The 23,385-nt window shown below is 33.2% G+C and overlaps 1 protein-coding gene across 1 annotated transcript in view; it reads right to left on the bottom strand.

Annotated features, from left to right (window-relative positions):
• Positions 1 to 998: 998 nt before the first annotated feature.
• The window catches only part of LOC131843049 (uncharacterized), a 42,838-nt gene continuing 20,451 nt past the window's right edge, over positions 999 to 23,385 (bottom strand). Inside the window, exons 2-4 of the mRNA XM_059191644.1 lie at positions 8,328 to 8,433; positions 2,679 to 2,853; positions 999 to 1,800 (exon numbers count right to left, since the gene is read on the bottom strand). Coding sequence (XP_059047627.1) covers positions 1,478 to 1,800; positions 2,679 to 2,853; positions 8,328 to 8,433 — 604 coding nt within the window. The 3' untranslated portion in view covers positions 999 to 1,477. The remainder of the gene's footprint in view (positions 1,801 to 2,678; positions 2,854 to 8,327; positions 8,434 to 23,385) is intronic.

The raw sequence follows: 23,385 nt of genomic DNA on the forward strand, positions 1-23,385 counted from the left end.
AAAGGATCGAACCTATACAGCCTAACAATTTCTGCTAACAGCAGAAAAGTTATGGTAGTGTGCGTACACTTATAATATTTCTATCAACACTCGAGATCTATGTTATCTGGAGAGGTACTAATAGAAGGGCTATTAGTACCTCTCCAGATAACGTGGTGTAAAGTCAGTCTACATTACGACTCCGCATCAAAAGTACGCGTTACTAATAAGCCATGTAGCACGCTATAAAATAAACGTACTAATGTGTAATTAATAGTAAAATTATTTGTGCACTCTTTTTTTTTTTTTTATATTTAATTACATTTTTAGACATATTCGTCCGTGCCTTTTTTAATTTATTTATTTAATTAACAGTTCACTTTTTGTCGTAATTCGGCAATTTTTTTTTTCATTTCCCTATCCCCTTTTTTTTTTTTTTTTTATGACCGGAATACTCACTACCTACATACTACAATCACTACAATAAACAAATAAATTAAGTAGCGTCACCTCATCATATCATATATAACGTTACATTGGCGAGTTGATAACCACCGCTCTATAATAGGATCACTTTATTTTTTTAATACAATGCAAATGTTTTTACGTATATTAACTACATAGATTTATATTTTTTGTTAAAATAAGAAATCTGTGTAAGGAAATATTAAAAATTCGGTGGTTGCAAATTCAAGGATATTTATTTGTACTTTCTACGAATAATCATGATAGTTTTTGAAATCTTTCGTCTTTATCTTTTATGTTCTTTTCTCATATTGGGTGCGTAATATTAACGCATAACTTTTCGTATAGATATTATATTTTATATGCATAATTATAATGTTGTTAATATTTTTAGTGTACTTATACATATAAGTACCTTATATTATATTTTTTATTTTAAGTTTTAATTTATTACAAAAAAAATAATCAACATCGATTAACTTGTTTTCTCCACCTGTGGTGCACGGTGTCCTTTTGGTCAGCACATGTCAAGGAAAAACGAGACAAAGAAAAAACGGCAAAAAATATATTAAAATAAATAACTTTATTTGGTTTAATCTAACTCACATTCAATTTAGTTATAAAACACTTTTAATATTAATACTAGTGTGGTAAACTTAGAGTACCGTATGAGTGTATATGATCATATCATTGTCATGACTGTATTTGTTGTCAATATTACATTAAATTAATATAGAGTAATGAAATAAAACAAAACATATTTATTTCACAATAATAAAGCGCCACCATCTAACATTTAAAAAGGCACAGACATTATCACAGTTTGATATCTATTTTAATAGAATCCATAACAATAAAATATGCATAATATAACAATATATATAATTATATATATTTACAAGACAAATGAAATTATATAAATGCATTCAAACATCATTATAAATTATAGTGCAATGACAAATAAACATTTATCGCTACTAGATACTAGATGGCGCTTACTAAAGTCAGTTTAGCTACTCGCTGCTAGATGTCGCTAGAAGCCTTGTTTGGCGTCTCTGAACTGTCTGCCGTCGGGTAAGTCCTCGAGGCACGGTACTTGGACTAAGTTGAAATAAATATGGCCCATTAGGTGCGATGCGGACGTGTTGGTTGTTTTAAGACAGTCAAAGAGCAAGTCGTCGCAGGTGCAATGAGATTTACTGTACAAGGAGTTGTTGGTGAGGTTGTATCTCTTGGAGAAAGCCCTGACTTTGGTGGGGCAGAGGTCGTGGGTGCGACAGCAGCGGTCGAGTCGCCGGTCGGCGCCGAGGTCATGATAGTCAGCGGCAATGTCACCCGTTCCGCACCATTTTGTACCTGAAAATGATCATCAACAATGAGCATAAGGTACCTAATAAGGTAGGGTTAGACTTTCTCCTTTAAAGTCATTTAATTACCGGTCTAATTATAAAAATAATCTCACAAAGTAATAATACCTCAGGACAATTCACACAGCACCATCTAGTCCCAAGCTAAGTAGAGCTTGTGTTATGGGTACTAGACAACGTTGGCAACCCTAAATCTAGTATAACAATAGGCACTAGATTTAGGGTCGGCTACGCGCAGGTGACACCCTTGGTGTTTCAGACGTCCATAGGCTACGGTAACCATCAGATGGGCCGTATGCTTATTTGCCACCTACATTAAAAATATGTACATAGACATATATATATTTTATAAATACATACATACACGTACTTCTAACAGCGTGCGAGATTCGAACCCACAACCATCAGAAGTAGAGCAGTGTAACCCGCGACCATAGAAGGCAGTGTGCCAAATCGATTGGCCACCGAAACCGTCTTGAATTTACGTTAATATTATAAATCTCTATTGTCTGTTTGAACGCGCTAATCTCAGGAACTACTGGTTCGAATTGAAAAAATATTTTTGTGTTGGATAGTCCATTTGTCGAGGAAGGCTTTAAGCTAAAAGCTTTTTTTAGTTTTTAATTTTTTTTTTTAAATTTCATTTTTGCATAATTTATTAAAAATATATACAACCCAAAACTTTCAATCTGCACCATCCCTATTTTTTAACATATATAATTTATATTGCAACAATCTTAAACTTTCACCCTTCTATCACCAACCACCACCAATTTTTTTTTAATAGCGATTATATTGCAAAACAACGTTTGCATCTGTCAGTCAGTATAGGTATAAATTGGTCTTAATAAAAGAAGGGTTCCTCACCAGGTATGATGCCCTGCAGCAGCGTGAGCGGGCTGCCGCCCAGCAGGCCGGCGTGGGCTCCGCCCGCGTCCAGCCGGGCCCGCGCCCCGCCCCCCGCGCTCCACGCCGCCCCCGCCTCCGCGCCGCCCGCGACCCCACTCTCTTCGATCTCCAAAGACCCTTCAACTCCTTCCACCTGATAACAAGTGACAGATTTATTCATTTATGTCCGGTATCCTATTTTTTTTATTTTTATATTTTTTTAGTATGTAAATTTGAGCGTGTTTGACCGCAATCATACCTTATGTTAAATGATGATGCGGTCTATATATTTATTTATTTATGTCCTGTATTCTATTTTCTAAACGATATATTTTTATATTAATAATAGTTACTTCTAAAAACACAGAGCAACAACGTTTAGCAATCATTACATATGTTCCTAAGTATTTACATAACCTAATTGTACTACTAAGAACCTAAAATTAAAAAGCTTAAAAAAATATAATATGATGACTAAAATACATTATTAAAAGGGGTCCCTTTAGGCAACGTTCCGAAGATACTGCAGCGTTCCCTCTTTTTTTATATTATATTAATTTCTTTATTAAGTAAATTTAAGCTTGTTTGATCGCGTCCTTCATTTTTGAACAGATAATTTTTTAACATTTTACGATTTTTCAGTCCATGAAATATCATAGCATTCGACCGGTTTTTTACAATTATATACATACGCTAGCTGTACACGCGACTTCGTCCGCGTGGAATTTAACTTTACTTTTCTAAAATAAAAGTAGCCTAAGTTATTACGTCAGTCGAGTCAAGTCGATTTTGACGGGACTTGTAATCGTGCAATTCGTCGTGCAATCGTATACGGCTAGTCCCGTATGTAGATAGTTGCTATACAACTGACTGAAACGTTGAATTAAAGTCGCTGATGAGCGAGACAACATACTAATTAAGTCTCGTCATGTTCTCAGGTTTCACTCGCTTCTTTCACTACAGCATTGTCCTGTCACAGACTAATTAAATTGTTCACTGAGCTATGCAGACGATTCTTGGAGTTCAGTATTGTTTGTGTGACGTCGCGCATTGTTTCCCGCTATATGATCTGTAGGTACAACGCAGGGACCGATTTATTATTAGTCAAAGCAGATGAATCTAGGGCCCGATGGGTCAAGCGTATAAAATTTAATCGTAGAGTGAAAGAAAATATATACAAAATTTGTATCTTTTTGTGGATCAATGGGATGGTAGGTGGAGGGAGCCATAAAAAATATACAATAGATACAAAATTTGTATCTTTTTGTGGATCAATGGGATGGTAGGTGGAGGGAGCCATAAAAAATATACAATAGATACAAAATTTGTATCTTTTTGTAGATCAATGGTTTGCAAGGTGTGGGTAGCCATAATTGCGATGCTGTTTAACAAGAAGTTTGTGAAAATCACAAATGAAAATGAAATGAGTCCTACATTTTGTAACTTCACATTTCAATTTTAATATAAAATATACCATTACGAAATGTAAATAGATAGATACACTTTTATTTGCGATAACACACAGTAATATATAAAAAAACAAAATTAGAAGCAGTTACACAAATGTAATTGTGGTCAGTTAATACAATATGGTATTAAAAAAAACATGTGAGTAACGTAGTGTGTGTGCATCGCCCATACGCACAAAAGGCATCACTTCAGTGAATTGTTTGACAGGCTAATCCACTGAAATTTAGATATTGCCCAGGGATATACGCGAGAACGAATATACGTAAGGATATACGTAAGAAAAGGTCAAGCTGGCGTCCAAGAAGCTCGGTGTGCTGAATAGAGCGAGGCGGTACTTCACTGCGAACCAGAGACTTCTATTGTATAAGTCGCAAGTTCGGCCGCACATGGAGTACTGCTCTCATCTTTGGGCAGGAGCACCTGGATCAGCTCGGTCCTTTTGACTCGGTTCAGAGACGTGCTATGAGAATTGTCGATGATCCCAATCTCTCTATACGGTATCGAACCACTTAGCTTGAGGCGAGACTTCGCATCGCTTTGTGTGTTCTACCGAATATACAATGGACTGTGTTCTGATGAATTGTTTGACATGATGCCTACGGCTACCTTTTACCATCGCACCGCTCGCCATCGACAGGGAATTCATCCCCACACGCTGGAACCTAAGTGGTCTCGTACAGTGCGGTTTCAGAGGAGCTTCCTCCCGCGTACACTTAGATTGTGGAATGAACTACCTGCCGAGGTTTTCTCGAGAGACTACAGCATGGGGGTTTTCAAGAAGGGTATATTAAGGTTTCTTAAGGGTCGGCAACGCGCATGTGACACCCCTGGTGTTTCAGGCGTCCATAGGCTACGGTAGCCGTTTACCATCAGATGGGCCGTATGCTTGTTTGCCACCTAAGTGGTATAAAAAAAAAAGAACGCATGTAACAAAACCGCGGCATCTAACCAGCCCTATTACATTATAATAAAAATCAGTGACAATAACTGAAATAGTATAGATATAAAGTATAAAGACCCCCCAACGTGCGTAAGCAAAAATTAACTTCCGATTTTTTTTTATTTCACAAATGACAAAAGTCAAATATAACCAGCAATTTATTTTTTCCGCATCAGCTATAAATGATCTAATAATAAATCAGTTTGCCGAAAAAATGGCAAGGAGAGAGTTTATTTAATTTGAATTATTTGTAAAAATTTAAGAATGAGATGTCAGATAGATAATTATAATGAACAAATATTTTTTTTAATATTATGCATTTTTTTTATAAAATATTTATCAGATATTTTTTTATAATAACGGGGCGCCGCGCCTTGGATACGTACGCTTCTGCTAGCGACTCTACCATGATTACTCCAGCCCTGTCTACACGTACATATCTACATTTCGTACACGACATTCATTTGCAAAAGAAATGTATCACTTTCATTTTATAACCCCTACATGCGAAATGCACTGAATTTGACGACCTCGGTGGTGTAGCGGTTTAGGATACCGCTTTTCTATCGTAGGTCGCGGGTTCCGCGGACCACAAATACAATATTGACCTGTTAACCGAGCGGGACGTATACATACTTCAAACGTCAAACTTTTGTGTTCCCCTCCCATCGATCCCCCGGCCAATTCAAACGGGGATCGATATTACGACGGCCTAAGCCGAGGTTCGAACCCCTAGTTGTGCCCTCAGAGTAAAATCGTATCCGTCAGGCAGGAGTTGGCCTTCAGCCGCTCAATAAGTCCTTCCGGGGGTTTGGAGTGCCATCTGGCCCCTCTGAAGCTGTAAAGGCCAGCTGCGGCCAACAGCATTAGAATAGTCGAAAAAAAAATAACTTTTGTGTACGTGTAGGACATACATATGTATACCTACATTTTTTAAATTTTAATATCTGGAGCGGGTGGAATATTTCATATCAAAAATATATACATTAAATGGTATATGCTACAATTGCCGTCATTCGAAATGTATAATTTTATTTTAGTAATAAAGAATTAATGATAAAAATCATATGTCTTTACGAAATTACATTAAATTATATTATGCTAATGTACTGACGTCCTAGTGAGACAGTGTCCGTTATATGCTGTGTGATAGTTAGAAAAACCGAATACCCCGGTTAACAGGTTAATATTCTTTCTATATATGTTAGTTCTTAAGGTATATATAATGTGGGCTGATATTGTTATATAAATAATATTAAGTTGCCTCAATTAAAATAAATAGTAGATACAGGAAAGCCGAGAGTTTCATACATTACTAAAGCACCCGTGCTAAGCATCATTACATAGTATAAAACAAAGTCGCTGTCGCTGTCTGTCCGTCCCTATATATGCTTAAATCTTTAAAACTACGCAACGGATTTTGAAGCGGTTTTTTTTAATAGATAGAGTGATTCAAGAGGAAGGTTTATATGTATAATACATGTACACCCGGGCGAAGCCGGGGCGAGTAGCTAGTTATATATATATATATATTTGTTAGCTATTCCGTGACATAATGAAGGTCATACAGACGAAGTTTTGTTATTATATATATACAATTACAATTGTAAAGTATTATTTTATGAATATTCATATTTAGGTATGTAGGCACGAAAAATATACTAGTTTCCCATATTTTAAACGTATAATCTAAAACCTTGACAATTATTTCTAACAATATCTCGGATGAATATCATGTTTTTTTGTTATTTCTTTTCTTGTATTAGTTATAAAATACGTGATATAGTTTATGATAGCTAATTACGCAGACCATTGTCTGCTTCATAATTATGTAATTGAAAAATCTGTAATATGTATTTATAGGTTTACAAAAGGAAATGACTAAAGATTGTACGTACAATAATACACTTATTGTTGCGTTACTAAATATTTTTACCCGTAATATGTGTAAACAAAATGATATTTGGTTAACAATGGTGTGGGCGATAAAGGAAACCAGGGAATTGTAGGATATATATATATTGTATATATTATTATAAGAGTATATTATAAAGAAACACTACTAACTAGGGCCAGGAAGGGAAACCGAAAGGAACAATAGATAGCAGTGACAATTTAGAATAGAATTTTGGTATTCGACATATAAAGCATATAAAATAGTTATAGACAAATAAGTGGCCTGTATTCCACAAATGGAACGGCAAAAACTAGACATCACAAAAGTTCTCACGGATATCTTTAAATAAACTACATATTAAATTTTATTATAAGCAGCAATTGTAATTATTTATTATTTGAGACAAAAAATACGTCTATTATTGTTGTCTCATTTTCACAGGTTTTGGTGGTTTTTTTACGCTTTGTGACGTATGCCACACTTACGGGCCAAAACCAAGTACGTGCAGTGTGAGTTAATGTGATTATCATTATTATACCTAAGTTTGCACTGTATGTATGATGATGAAATAGTGGTCCCATCTACGCTAGTGGAGTGTGCTACCAGTGGAAGATGATACTGAGGCAAAATACGCAGTATGTTTTAGCAACGGGACCGCCAGGTCCCATTCATTAGAGAGACGGCGGAAGTTCGGGCACCAGCCACGACACATGTAATTAATGTTAGAAAATGGAGCTGACATGTAATTATGACTCCGTCTACCCCATATAGGACAACAGGCGTGATAATATATATGTTTATCTAAATATGAAATTAATAGTGAAAATAGAACTGACATCTAATAATAACTCTATCCGTGTCTATCCGGTGCAAAAGGCGTAATAATATGATATTTATTAGTAAAATTAACATAAGATAGCACATAAACTGAAGCACAATTCAGGCTAGAAGGATAATATATATGTTTATCTGGAAGAATAATGAGGCAAAATTATATAGTGAAAAGAGAGACGGCGGAAGTTGACATGTAATTAATGTTAGAAAATGGAGCTGACATGTAATTATGACTCCGTCTACGCCATATAGGACAACAGGCGTGATAATATATATGTTTATCTAAATATGAAATTAATAGTGAAAATAGAACTGACATCTAATATAACTCTGATAGACAAAAAGCATAATATGATTAGTAAAAGTAAAACACACAAATTCTAAGGTAAGAATCCGGCTCGAAGGACTAGTCCTTCGAGCCGGATATTTTTTACTTTATTGGATTCTATCTGCGGTTAGTCACCTGTGCACGTGTCCGGGGCGTTACCTGCTGACACTGGCTCATCAGTTTGATCATCTGGTGGAAGGTGACTCCCAGCGGACGATTGATGCGGCTCAGCTGCCGGAGGAGGCGGCTCGTGTCATCCTCGTCACTGAAAGCCAATTAAATAACAATTAATTTAATTACCGTTGCGTCCTTATTGTACTACTCCGATTTAAACACAAAAACATTTTTGTAAGTATATCAATTTATGTTTTTGGTGATGTAAACACCTATAACAAAGTAATTTAACATCTCAACTAAATGCAGCAAACAGAGTTCTGTCTACAGTACTTTACTTTGTTCTTAGTGGTAAATGTTTATTTTGTTTTAAAGTTTGCGATTCATAAAATATTATTGTACTAAACTTCCTAGTTTGTAAGGAAGTGTCTTAATGTCAGTGTTACATACATACATCGAGGTCACATTCAAGATGTATTGTGATATATGAAATTTTAAAATTATCAGTATTTAAATACCAAGAAATAAGTAAAAATTCTTTCATAATAATACATTTATTTTATCATCCACCTTAAAGTGACTTACACTGATTGTTTTTTTTTTCAAACACACATACTGATTGTTTGTTACGGTACATACATAAAAAAATCACTTTTTACAATTTTTGTCTGTTTGTCTGTTTGTTCAGAATAATCTCTGAAATGGCTGGACCGATTTTGACGGGACTTTTGTTGGCAGGTAGCTGATGTAATAAGGAGTAACATAGCGCACCACGCAGACGAAACGTATATATTTATGTAGTATTGAAATGACCGTTTTTTACTACATGCATATGAATATAAATACGGTACATACATCAAAAAATCATTTTTTACAATTTTTGTCTGCTGTCTATTTGTTCCGGTTCTCTGGACCGATTTTGACGGGACTTTTATTGGCAGGTAGCTGATGTAATAAGGAGTAACTTAAGCTACTTTTATTTTAAAAAAAATCAAATTATATTCCACGCGGACGAAACACAGGTGCTGCTAGTTACTGATAAATTTACTAATTTTGAGTAAAAAAAAATTGTTATAAAGGTATAGAATTTACAAGCAGATTTATATTCAGGTAGGTAATCCATTACATCATCCATTTTAGATCTACATAATGTTTGGAATATTAACATTAATATATTGATAGGTATAGTTATTTGAATTTGAAAGACGATTGCATGCAACTGAAATGAGAATGTTGAGGTGGATGTGTGGTGTGACAAGAATGGATAAGATAAAGAATGAATACATTAGAGGAAGTTTGAAAGTGGCACCGGTGTCAGAGAGGTTGAAGAGTAATCGTCTATCATGGTATGGACATGTAATGCGCAGAAACGAGGATAATATTTTAAGAAAGGTGTTACAAATGAATGTGGATGGTTATAAGGGCAGAGGAAGGCCAAAAAAGAGATGGATGGACTGTGTGAAAGATGATATGGTAAGAAAGGAAGTAAATAACGCGATGACTGCGAACAGGGATGAATGGAAGCGAAAAACATATTACGCCGACCCCAAATAAATGGGATAAGGATGAAGCAGATGATGATGATGAGTTATTTGAATTTTGTTAAGTATTCAGGGCAGCCCGCATGTTTTGAACAAACTTAAAAAAAAATTGATAACAACTACTCGTATGCACAATAGTTTTAGTATTAACATAATAATTTATAAAAAAAATAGATAATTACTAGGTACAGTTTTGGTATGTACAGAATATGACCTAGATATTAACTACGAATTGATTTATTCATAGATAATACAGAAAATATTTATTACTTGAAACCTCATAAATATTTACGTGCATCATGCAGTTTTAGGTGAATATTGTGGGAAAGATGATTGCATCATATTTTCATGGAACGTGTTCGTAATGCATCTAAAAGAGTATTGGAAACACTATATTTTATTGGTAGCAACATTAAATTTATTAGCTGGCAACTCTCTCTCTCTCTTTCTCTCCGTCCGTCCAATAAATAAGAAAAACATCAACCAGGAGACCATCACCCATCACCCACGCAGGGAAATACATCGCCTCAAACAAACGAACATCAAATACAAAATAGCACAAAGAGAATGTACCATCCAAGCTTTAAAGTTAAGTAGGTTAGACATAGGAACATTCCATCAAATATTGGCAGTACCCGCTTCCGATGCAGCCAAGTTATTTTTTTTAAATTTATTTATAACTCTTTATTGCACCTTAAAAAAATACAAAAAAAAAACAATATTCATAGTATACAGAAAGGTAAGCGAAGTACAAAAGGCTGTCTTATCGCTAAAGCGATTTCTTCAAGACAACTTTTACAAGTTATTGTTCTGGATGGTATCATATTAGTTTAAAAATTTTAAGTTAATAATAATCTCAGGACAATTCACACAGCGCCATTTAGACCCAAGTTAACCTAGTTAAAGCTTGTGTTATCGATACTAGATAACTGATACATATACATAGATATTTTTTATTGTAAATACATACATATTATACATAGAAAACACCCAGGCCGATACAAACAATCATACTCATGAATACAAATGTTTGTGCCGTGCGAGAAATTGAACCCGCGACCGTCGGCCGTAAAGCGGTGTGTGTAGACCCTAGACCGAGGTCCACCAGACCACCGAGGTCGTCAAGATGAGTTTTATTTTATTTTTGTTATTTAGTACAAGTACGATAGAATTGTCGTCGTCATATTTTGTGTACAAATATTCCGAAAAAAAAATTGTATATTACAATAAACATTTTGTTAAATTCATGAGGTATTTTTTATTGGTTTTACTAACTATGTATTATAAAATAATGTGTATAATTTCTATAAGCTGTTGATTGCCTAAATAAATAAAAGAACAAAACGAAAAAAAATTAACACAGAGCAATTAACGTCACGTTTTGTAAGAGTTAGGAACGTTCTCGTGTGGGAATTTAATCAAAATTGAATGAAACAATTCGTAATGCAATTGAAAAAGAAAAGTTTGCTCAATTTCTCACAACAATTGTTTCAAATTAATTAAGTCAAGTCTGCATACGTGCGAACCTTCAAAATGAATCTCTCCAAACAATTACCTAGCAAAGAGGCAGTGTTGAAAAAGAAATATTATATAGAAATGTTATGAACACTACTAAATTGGGGTCCTTTTGCCTTTCCCTGTGATGGGAAAAGCAAAATAAAAAACAAATGGAGAGTATTACTCGTAAAGACATAGGAAGACTAAGGAAAATTTATATAATTCTATAATGAACACGAAAACTTATATTATTACAATCAATAGATGTAACAAGTATTATAATAATAGTATTAGAAGGAGAAAGGTAACCCCCAATAAATTCTGAATACCATAATTACCATTACAACCGTAATAAAAAAAAACACAATGACCATAGACGTATGTAATAAAAACCACATATACAGGTATTAGCCGTGAACAATTTGGCGCCAAATTAATAGATAGCAATTAAAATGATGTAACAGCGGGTCATTGAACTTGTCCCATAGAGCGTAACTTTCACCGAGTGACGTCACAAGTTACGTGCAAGTAGGTCTGGGACACGGGACAAGACCGCGACGAGACAGAACAGTATTATACCAGTTTAAGAACAAAACTTTTTTTTTATAACATGGGGGGGAAGAAACGAGCAAAGGCTTTCTCAAACAGAAAGTTATATAAATATTTGAAATAGAGTTTTTCTTTCGTTCCGATTTGGATAAATGCCAATTTAGTTATATTTCCGTATTATAGTTCTATATGCAGTCATTGTTGCTTTAATAATTTTCTTAATAGTACATACTTTAATTAAAGATATATCGCTATGAAGAAATGAAACGCTGATGTAATTATATATATAACCCTTTTTAGGAAAATGGCGCGGACGAGGGAGTATATAATAAAATTTAGCATACTTATATATAGAGGAGTGCAGAATTCTAATATATTTTTAATTATGTTTTCACAATTTAAAAAATATTATTCGTATTACATAAAAATTAAATAAAAGTATAATATTTACGTAATACTGCATACATAATATGTGTATACAATATACGGTGCTTACGTACAAAGTAACCTCCATTCGTTATGCAAGCTAAGCGTTAAGTAAATAACTTAATCCAATTGTGTACAGCCAACGAGTGCAGTAGGTTACAGCTTAAGTACAAGGTCTATAAATTAACTGTAGCTATATATATATTGTTTACATAAAACATAGTCGACGTCGCCGTTTGTTCGCTTATATCTCTTAAATTATGCAACGTATTTTAATGCAGTTTTCAGCAATAGATTGAGTAATTCATAATAATAGCCCACGACTGCCAGACATACGTCATTTTAATAAACCTGAAAGTTCTTGTATGTGTGTCCCCAACACAGGTAAGAACGATCCCCAAATATGAAAGATCGTGGTTCATCATATTTTCATGGAACGTGTTCGTAAAAAAAAATCATCTAAAAATTCGTTATTTTAAACACTATATTTTTATTGTTCGTAGCAACATTAAATTTATTAGCTGGCAACTCTCTCTCTCTCTATTCTCTAAACTTACGTCATTTAAATAAAGCTGAAAATATATAATATTGAGACCATCTCTCCATCACCCACGCAGACAGTTTTCTTACATAACAAACGAACATCAAATACAAATTAGTAACAAAGAGAATTTCATATCAAATTCGTTATTTTAAGAGCTCCATTTTTTATATATTGTTAGCATATTATAACATCTGCTCATTCAAATATTGGTTGTACCCCCTTCCGATGCAGCCAAATTATTTTTTTTAAATTTATTTATAACTCTTTATATATATTATTGAAAAAATACAAAAAAAAGACAGTTTTCTTATTCATAGTATACAGAAAGGTATATTGGGTAAAACGGTGTCTTTCATAAAGCGTTATTTTTAAGATTTTCAAGTTTTTTCTGGATGGTATCATATTAGTTTAAAAATTTTAAGTTAATAATAATCTCAGGACAATTCACACAGCGCCATCTAGATCTAAGTTAACCTATTTTAATAAAGCTTGTGTTATATATTATTAGATAACTGATACATATACATAGATATTTTTTATTGTAAATACATACATATTGAAATACATAGAAAACAACGGTGATACAAACAATCATTTTACTCATTTTTTGAATACACAATTATAACTTGTGCCGTTGCGACCCTTATGGTTGAACCCGCGACCGTCGGCCGTAAAGCGGTGTGCTAGACCGCTAGACCACCGAGGTCGTCAAGTAGAGTTTAATTTTGTTTTTATGTTATTTACTACAAGTACGATAGAATTGTCGTCGTCATATTTTGTGTACAAATATTCCGAAAAAAAAATTGTATATTACAATAAACATTTTGTTAAATTCATGAGGTGTTTTTATTGGTTTTACTAACTATGTATTATAAAATAATGTGTATAATTTCTATAAGCTGTTGATTGCCTAAATAAATAAAAAAAAACAAAAAAAAATAAACACAGAGCAATTAACGTCACGTTTTGTAAGAGTTAGGAACGTTCTCGTGTGGGAATTTAATCAAAATCGAATGAAACAATTCATAATGCAATTGAAAAAGAAAAGTTTGCTTAATTTCTCACAACAATTGTTTCAAATTAATTAAGTCAAGTCTGCATACGTGCTGACCTTCAAAATGAATCTCTCCAAACAATTACATAGCAAAGAGGCAGTGTTGAAAAAGAAATATTATACAGAAACGTCGTGAATACTATTAAATTGGGGTCCTTTTGCCTTTCCCTGTGATGGGAAAAGCAAAATAAAAAACAAATGGAGAGTATTACTCGTAAAGACATAGGAAGACTAAGGAAAATTTATATAATTCTATAATGAACACGAAAACTTATATTATTACAATCAATAGATGTAACAAGTATTATAATAATAGTATTAGAAGGAGAAAGTGTAACCCCCCAGTAAATTCTGAATACCATAATTACCATTACAACCGTAATAAAAAAAACACAATGACCATAGACGTATGTAATAAAAACCACATATACAGGTATTAGCCGTGAACAATTTGGCGCCAAATTAATAGATAGCAATTAAATTGATGTAACAGCGGGTCATTGAACTTGTCCCATACAGCGTAACTTTCACCGAGTGACGTCACAAGTTACGTGCAAGTAGGTCTGGGACACGGGACAAGACCGCGACGAGACAGAGAACAGTATAACACAGATTATACCAGTTTAAGAACAAAACTTTTTTTTTTATAACATGGGGGGAAGAAACGAGCAAAGGCTTTCTCAAACAGAAAGTTATATAAATATTTGAAATAGAGTTTTTCTTTCGTTCCGATTTGGATAAATGCCAATTTAGTTATATTTCCATATTATAGTTCTATATGCAGTCATTGTTGGTTCAATAATTTTCATAATATTACATACTTTAATTAAAGATATATTGCTATGAAGAAATGAAACGCTGATGTAATTATATATATAACCCTTTTTAGGAAAATGGCGCGGACGAGGGAGTATATAATAAAATTTAGCATATTTATATATAGAGAGAACTCTGCAGATATATATAAATATATTTTTAATTATGTTTTCACAATTTATTTAAAAATATTATTCGTCCGGCGGGGGTTGGTACCAAAAATTAAATAAAAGTTATAATATTTACGAGCAATATGTGAAAAAATGGAGCATAAAATATGTGTATAAATATACGTTGTTGCAATATACGGTTCAAAGTAACCTCCATTCGCATTTTATGCAAGTCAGTTTGAAGCGTTAATAAATATATAAATCCAATTGTGTACAGCCAAATAGTATAGTAGGTTACAGCGGGGGGTTAACTAAGTGTCTATAAATTAACTGTAATATATATATATTGTTTAAAATAACATAGATCGATTTTTTTTCGCCGTTTGTTCGCTTATATCTCTTAAATTATGCAACGTATTTTAATGCAGTTTTCAGCAATAGATAGAGTGGTTCAAAAGGAATGTTTATATATTAATACATGCGTGTTATAGTATAGAACAAACCGAGAAATTAAAAGTTTTGTAATGTATCCGTGCGTAAGACGGTACAGGTCTATAGTATATATATAATAAAAAGTAACTTATTGTTGTATAAAGTAGATGTATATAGTAGAAAGTCTATTATTTGCAATAGCATATGATTCTCCCTAATGAATTAAAATCTGAATCTGTATTTTTGTAATTGTACAAGCTCATTTGAAAAGTATAAGAACTGAGTTTCTTATCAGTTCAGTTCAGTTCAGTGTTTCCATCCCCAAAGTCAGAGTATTTTGTGTCACCCAAATTTGAACGTTCAATCTTTGGAATGTAAGTCGTAGTAACCACTAGATCACCTCGTTTTCTGGAAAAATATGTCATTGCTAATGTAAATTGCATTGCAGTGTACCGTTTAGCAATAATTGGTCTAGGTATAATTATTAAAATACTGAACACAAAACTAATGATTATAGTTAGAATACGAGCCAGAACATTTGTTAATGTGTATTAAATTGTAACAGTACACGGCCGCCTCGCTCTGGTTGCGCTTGTTAACGAGCCACCATTAGGACGAGTCAACTTGCATGGCGGTCATGTTAACTGGTTGCCGTTTTTATGTAACCACAATGACAAATAAACAGATAAATGAGATACATTTTACATATATTAAAAAAAAATAATCCTAAAGTAAACTAGTGTCCCCATTATATTATTGAATAGAATAGAATATTCTTCAAGACGAGTCTGAGTTCCGAATTAGTGGTAGAATAAAAATGTATGTCTATTCAAAAGTACTTCTGTTGAATTTATTTGAAAATAGACTCTTTCTAACTAACTAACTTTATATTTTTAAGTTGATTATAAATGTGTGAACAAACAAACTACCAGCTAGCACTAATTAATTAGAGTAAATACACAACCAACTGGTTGATTAACTAATTGAGAGGAAACCATAGTCATAGTGATTAGATTTTCATGGCTATCTCGGTCTCCTTGGAAACCATAGTGGTTAAATCTTGGTCAATATGCCATGATGACCAAATTAAGCTGACTTCATTCTTCTTCTATCCTCCACTGGCCTCGGTAATGTATACCATTAACATAAGAAAGTTGCGCTCATCATCTTCTGCTTCTTCCTTATCCCATTTATTCGTGGTCGGCGTAATATGTTTTTCTCTTCCATTCATCCCTGTTCGCAGTCATCTCGTTATTTGCTCCTTTTCTTACCATATCATCTTTCACGCAGTCCATCCATCTCTTTTTCGACCTTGCATTATTCCTTAATAATCCGTACAACAACAAAACCATCGGTGATAGGGGTCTGAAATTGGGGCATTGCTATTATATTGCAGTTGGTAACCCTAGTGGCGAGGTACAATCTGCGATCTCCCGTCTGAATGCTCCATATGCCACAGACAGGGGTGCCAACCGTAGAAATACGATATTAATTGACTTATTCTATTATTGAAACAATACTTATAATAATTCTAAGAAAAAACAATTCAAACAGCGCCATCTAGCTCAAAGCTAAGCAGAGCTTGTGTTATGGGTACTTGAAAACGGATATAAGTACATGGCTCCATTTTTTGGTAACATTCATAACGTACAAATATTTGTGCCGTACGAGGAATCAAACCCGCGATCATCGGAACTAAAGCGGTGGTATATCGAGACCACCGAGGCCGTAAATATTTCTAAAAATCATTATATTAGATTTTTTATTTTTTTCATAAGAGGGTATTTTTTTGAGGTTGGCAACCCTAGCCACAGATGGATCCGTGAACTATTTAGCTCAACAATAGGACGGTGTGCCGACGCCGATTATCGCACTAGTCGCTTTCTATGTCGTTTTCTCTACGAGGACCTCTATGTTATTGTTCTACGCAATAAAAAACCGCTAAAGTATGAGCCGGACGTTGAGGATTCTGAACAAATGTTGCGAACTGTTTTTTAAAACTTATTTTTTATAATATTTTTTAATTCTAAATTATATTATGTATATACATATATAATAATATAAAGTGTATAATATGAATGTGGATGGATGTAAAGGGAGGGGACACCCTAAGAAAAGATGGATAGATTGTGTGAAAGATGATATGAATAAAAAAAGAGTATGTTTAGTTATGACGACCGATAGAGAGCAGTGCAAGAGAATGACATACTGCGCCGACCACAAATAATGGGATAAAGGCAAGACAATGATGAATGATGATTATGTATATACATAACATAATTTAGAATTTAATTAATTAATTACCAAAAATTAATTATACAACAAAGAACCTAATATTAAAAACCTTTTAAAATATAATATAGTAACTAAAATATATTATTAAAAGGAGTCCCTTTTACTAATTCTTTGTCCGAGGTAGCTGCCAGCTATTCGGACTTCTTTGTGATGTCGACGAACCTTTTCGTTATTTCCTTGAAAAGTCTTGCTTCCATGTAGATAGGATGGTGCCCACATGGTGGTGGACCCGGCCCATCTTAGCAGTCCGGTCTCTTTGTCCGCGATGGCACGTTCCGGCCGCGCGACATTGCTGTGAACCCCAAGTCGGGGTTATTATCAAGATGTATATATTTATAAAATAATACTGCGACATAATAATAAAATATATAAATATGAGATGTATTACAAAACTTATATATCTTTATAATTATATATAAAAATAAGCGTTGTTTGTGAGTATTGGTAGTTAAATAATATTGCACTATATATTGAGATCAAATTTACCTATCTTTCAAGTTGGATGAAATTGCACACAATGTGCAAATCAAATTTGCAACCGGTTCAGTAGTTCAGGAGTCCATCCCGGACAAACAACGTGACGCGTAATTATTATGTATAAAGATTTGTGAGCAAAAGACTAAATAGAAACCTTAAGTTATTTGAAACAATATAGTAGGTTAACTAGAAAAATAACGTGAAAGTTTAACGATGTTCTCAGATCGTGAGCTAGTAAGAATAAGAAATCCGCTTTTCGAAAATGCGCACGAGTTTGTTAACGGAATCAAAGTGAAACTAACAGTGATAATTGCTTTTAATAAGTGTACAGGTAAGTGATGAAAGTATCGGCGTTGTTTTATCTGTATTAGTCGGCAAATCTACAAAACTGATATGCTTATACTGTTTTTCCAAGTTACTCTACAAATATTGTACAATAAAAAAAAAATTCGAAGTAAAGTGGTTTGCTAGACCATTAGACGGTTTCGGTCTACTTTAGCACACAGTTTTACTTCCGGTGGTCGCAAGTTCGATTACTTGCACGGTACAAACTTTTGTATGAATGTTTATATATGTCTGAGTATTTTCTATGTATGTTAAGCTTATATTTACAATAGAATGTATTTAAGTGTGTATATCTTGTATACCTTTGCTTAGCTTGATACTAGGTGGCGTTGTGTGATTTGTCCTAAGATAAAGTATAATTAAAAAAAATGGTATAAAATCTAATTTGCCGGAATTGTCTAGGCTTATTATTATTATATACACAGATTATGTAATATTATCTTATCTGTGCACAGGTGAAAAGCACTACCGTCATCACCAAATTATATATACATCTATACATATAAATAAAATTGGAGTGTCTGTTTGTAATATTGAAATAACCGTTTTTTACTACATGCATATGAATATAAATACGGTACATACACCAAAAAAAAATTTTATAAAAATTTTGTCTGTCTCTCTGTTTATTCTGGCGTGGTTCCGGCTAATCTCTGAAATGGTTGGACCGATTATGACGGTACTCCTTTTGGCAGGTAGCTGATGCAATAAGGAGTAACTTAGGCTACTTTTATTTTATAAAAATTATCTTAATTTGGAATTTAACTTTATTAAAAAAAAAAGTTAAATTCCAAGCGGACGAAGTCGCGGGTACAGCTAGTCATCAATATAATAATAATCATCATGATAATATTCCTTTGTTTCAAATAAAAACTAATAAAATTGCATATTGCGCCATCCACCACCTTCTGTCTTTTCTCCTCTACCCAAAGGTTGTCCGGAAGAAATCGCTTTAGCGATAAGACCGCCTTTTGTACCTAGCCTACCTTTCTGTGTATTATGAATATTGTTTTTTTTTTGTATTAGAATAGAATAGAATAGAATAGAAAATCATTTATTCAAATAAACTTACATTGAAGCACTTTTGAATAGTCATTACATTTTTTAATCTACCGCTCGTTCGGAAAGCTGTCTCATCACAAGAAGAACGAGCAAGAAACTTGCGTGTTGCTCTTTTAAATAATTTTATTATTACTTTACATTTTTAAGTTTAAGTGTGTGAATACAAACCACCAATTAGCACTAATTCAATTAAATACTCAAATAGAAAAAATATTGAATATATAACCAACTGGTTAAACAATTAATAAGAGGAAATCAGTCATAGTGATTAGAGCAGACCAGTCCCTACAAGCAGCACCCGTACTAGTTATATTATATTATTGTTATTGAGGTGCAATAAAGAGTTATAAATAAAAATAGAAATAAATTATTTACGTAGGCTACGGTTCTCGGTGTTCTGAACCTACAGTGCTGCAGGTCCAAAACAGAGAACTAGATCAAAGTCCTCCATTAAAAAGTTATTTATCCGTATAAAGAAACAAATTGAAGCTTACATTTTCCATTTATAAACCAATTTCCAGTTTCCACACGTAAAGCAAGCCCACCTTGTGCTAGATTGTAGTTTCGCAATGACCACACTTCACCATATACAGACGAGATATGGCCACTTGGACAGTTAACGTTTTCTACAATTTTTGTCTGTCTGTCTGTTTGTTCAGGGTAATCTCTGAAATCGCTGGGCCGATTTTGACGGGACTTTTTTTGGCAGGTAGCAGATGTAATAAGGAGTAACTTGGCTATTTTTATTTCAGAAAAATTATATTCTTTTAGAAAAATAAAGTTAAATTCCACGCACCACGTAGTTTCGCAATGACCAGACATCACCATATACAGTTAATTTTAAACTTTCGTGTTTAATATACATTATTTATATTATTAACCGGGTCTTAACACGAATAATTTTATGGCAAATAAAGGTATTTACCTCTCTCGACGTTTCGACTTGGTTGCACTAGCCGTGGTCAGGGTCTGACTCCGATTATTCGTGTTAAGACCCGGTTAATAATTTAAATAATTCATCATATACAGACGAGATTTGGCCACTTGGACTGTCTTCATTGTCATTACATGGTATAAAACAAAGTCGCTGTCGCTGTCTGTCCCTATTCTATGTATGCTTAAATCTTTAAAACTATGCAACGGATTTTGAAGCGTTTTTTAATAGATAGTGATTCAAGAGGAAGGTTTATATGTATAATGTACACCAGTCCGAAGCCGGGGCGAGTAGCTAGTCTACACAAATATATAAAATTGGAGTGTCTGTTTTTAATATTGAAATAACCGTTTTTTACTACATGCATATGAATACAAATACGGTACATACACCAAAATAACATTTTGTAAATTTTTTTACTGTCTGTTTGTTCCGGCTAATTTCTGAAATGACTGGACGGAATACGGTTTTGACGCGACTTTTTTGGCAGGTAGCTGATATAATAAAGCTAGTTTTATTTTAGAAAAGTAAAGTTAAATTCCACGCGGACGAAGTCGCGGGAACAGCTAGTCATACAATAAACATGGTCTGCGACGCAGATTCACCCGCAAGTAATCATTCCCCAGTTACCACACTACATCTTCTTACACGCCAGCGCTGTTATGCAACTACTTTTTCGTTTAATATATTTTTCTTTTTATCGGAATTTGCATATAGGTTAGGTTGTAGTGAAATTTTGACCAAAGTATAACCTATCCCAAATATTTGCCCATTATTTCTCAATTATGACTAATAATTTTGAAATTTTTGCTTTCAAACACAATTCTACTAACAATTTCTTGCAGAATTGTTTTTTTTTAAGTTTATAATAAAGATTTTTTTATTAAAAAACATGTCGAGCTCACTGAATAATGTTACAATGTAATAAGTAAATACATTTGTGTATCAAGTGAAACTATAAAAGACCAATTGCATTGTAATTTGTAAGTGGATGAGTGTACGCGGAGTCACGTGTTTCTTCCCGGAGATATCGCTACGTTCGCGAGACAACTCTGTGTGAACAGCACCACACGATACCGAGCCAACAACATTAAAATTTATACTCTGTTTTTTTATCTATGAGATATATTTTTTTAATTAATATGTTTTACGGCTCTGGATACAAGTTGAGACAAATTTTATGTGTTGCCAAATTTTTGTGTTTCTTAAATAGTGTTGCACTATTGAAAATTAATATAAATTACCGATAAATAGTGTTGTACTATTGGAAACACTACTGATTTTTACAGGTTACTCAGAAATGATGTGTTATTCTTATTTATAGTGAAATATATGATTTTAATTGACCTATGTGTACATAGGTTAATTAAAAATAATTTATTTTCATTCAACAATCCTATATCTTCTTCTATATATGTATATAAAAATTAATTGCTGTTCGTTAGTCTCGCTAAAACTCGAGAACGCCTGAACCGATTTGGCTAATTTTAGTCTTGAAATATTCGTGGAAGTCCAGGAAAGGTTTAATAAAATATTTATTACATTTGCACATTATCTCTGAATAATATTTATTTCCTATATATATTTATTTATATATTTATTAATAAGATTTGGTTGTTGTTAATAAGGTTGTTATATCAAAATAAATTATATTTAATTGACATATATTTCACTGAAGCTAAGAATAACTGCATCTTTTATAAAATGATCTGCGTATGTGTGTGACATATCATAAAATACACCACATAGAGATCGCCTTTTGTACCTACATACTCTAAAAAAATAACTAAAAATTATGTTTGTTATATATATTTTTAGGTCTAACAAAGATTGACTGATTGCAAGATTTCTAATTGGAACAAAAAAGTTCAACAAAGAGTAATAAATAAAAGAAATATATGTATAAGTATACATACGTCAAGAATTAATTATGGTCTGCAAATGGATATTATATATTTTACTATTATGTTGAACACAATAGTGTGATTACTGCGTAATATGATAAAAGAAGTTTTAATCATCAAGTATCATTCTTGTCTCCATAAAAAAAGTACTATGTCATTAAAATATGACGATGTTTTTTTTATATATCTACTAGTTATACCCGCGACATCGTCCGCGTGGAATTTCACTATATTTTTCTAAAATAAAATAATTCGTCTGAAATAAAAGTAGCCTAAGTACATCAGCTACCTGCCAAAAACAGTCCCGTCAAAATCGGCCCAGCCATTTCAGAGATTAGCCGTAACAAACAGAGAGAATGACAGACAAAAATAGTAAAAAAATGTTATTTTTCTATATGTACTGTACTTATATTCATATGCATGTAGTAAAAAACGGATTTTGCAATATTACAAACAGACACTCCAATTTTATATACATGTATAGATGTATAGAAAACTAGTTACGAATGCTGTTATTTAATTATCTACAGAGACGATTTAGTTATTATGTATGTATGTTTGTGTGTTATTCACCGACTTCTTCATTCCAATGATGAATATTATACGAAACTTTATGCAACAAAACGGTATGTGTGCATATTTAATAGATATAGTTGTGCAAAATAGTGATAAAAATAAAATATTACGAAACGAGAAATAAACATCGACTAAGATTTCAATAATTACTTCTTTCGTAATTTATGAAGTAAATACAGTTTCCGGTTAGGAGTTTGGGAGTTTTTTTTAGTTAAATCACATAAAAATTATCTTTATTCATGTAGATCTATTATATACAAATCTACCGTCAGGTCAGAGTGCTTTCAAGCTAAGAAGAATTGACAAGAAACTCGGCTCATATTCTTATCAAATGAGCTTGTATAATTTATATAATAATTTATACAAATAATCATTGTAATCCAACGCGGCACATCGAGGCAGCGTACCCAGGATACTGGCAGCGTTGCCTCTTTGAATGGCCAATGGCCAATTAGCCTTTGGGCAAAGTAGCTACCAGCTGGTATAAGATAACAAAACATATACATTATTAAATTACTAGATGAAAACCCGGCTTCGCTCG

This window comes from Achroia grisella, unplaced genomic scaffold (assembly GCF_030625045.1).
Source record: "Achroia grisella isolate CSIRO2021 unplaced genomic scaffold, CSIRO_AGI_Agris_v1 utg2727, whole genome shotgun sequence".
Classification (NCBI taxonomy): Eukaryota; Metazoa; Arthropoda; class Insecta; order Lepidoptera; family Pyralidae; genus Achroia; species Achroia grisella.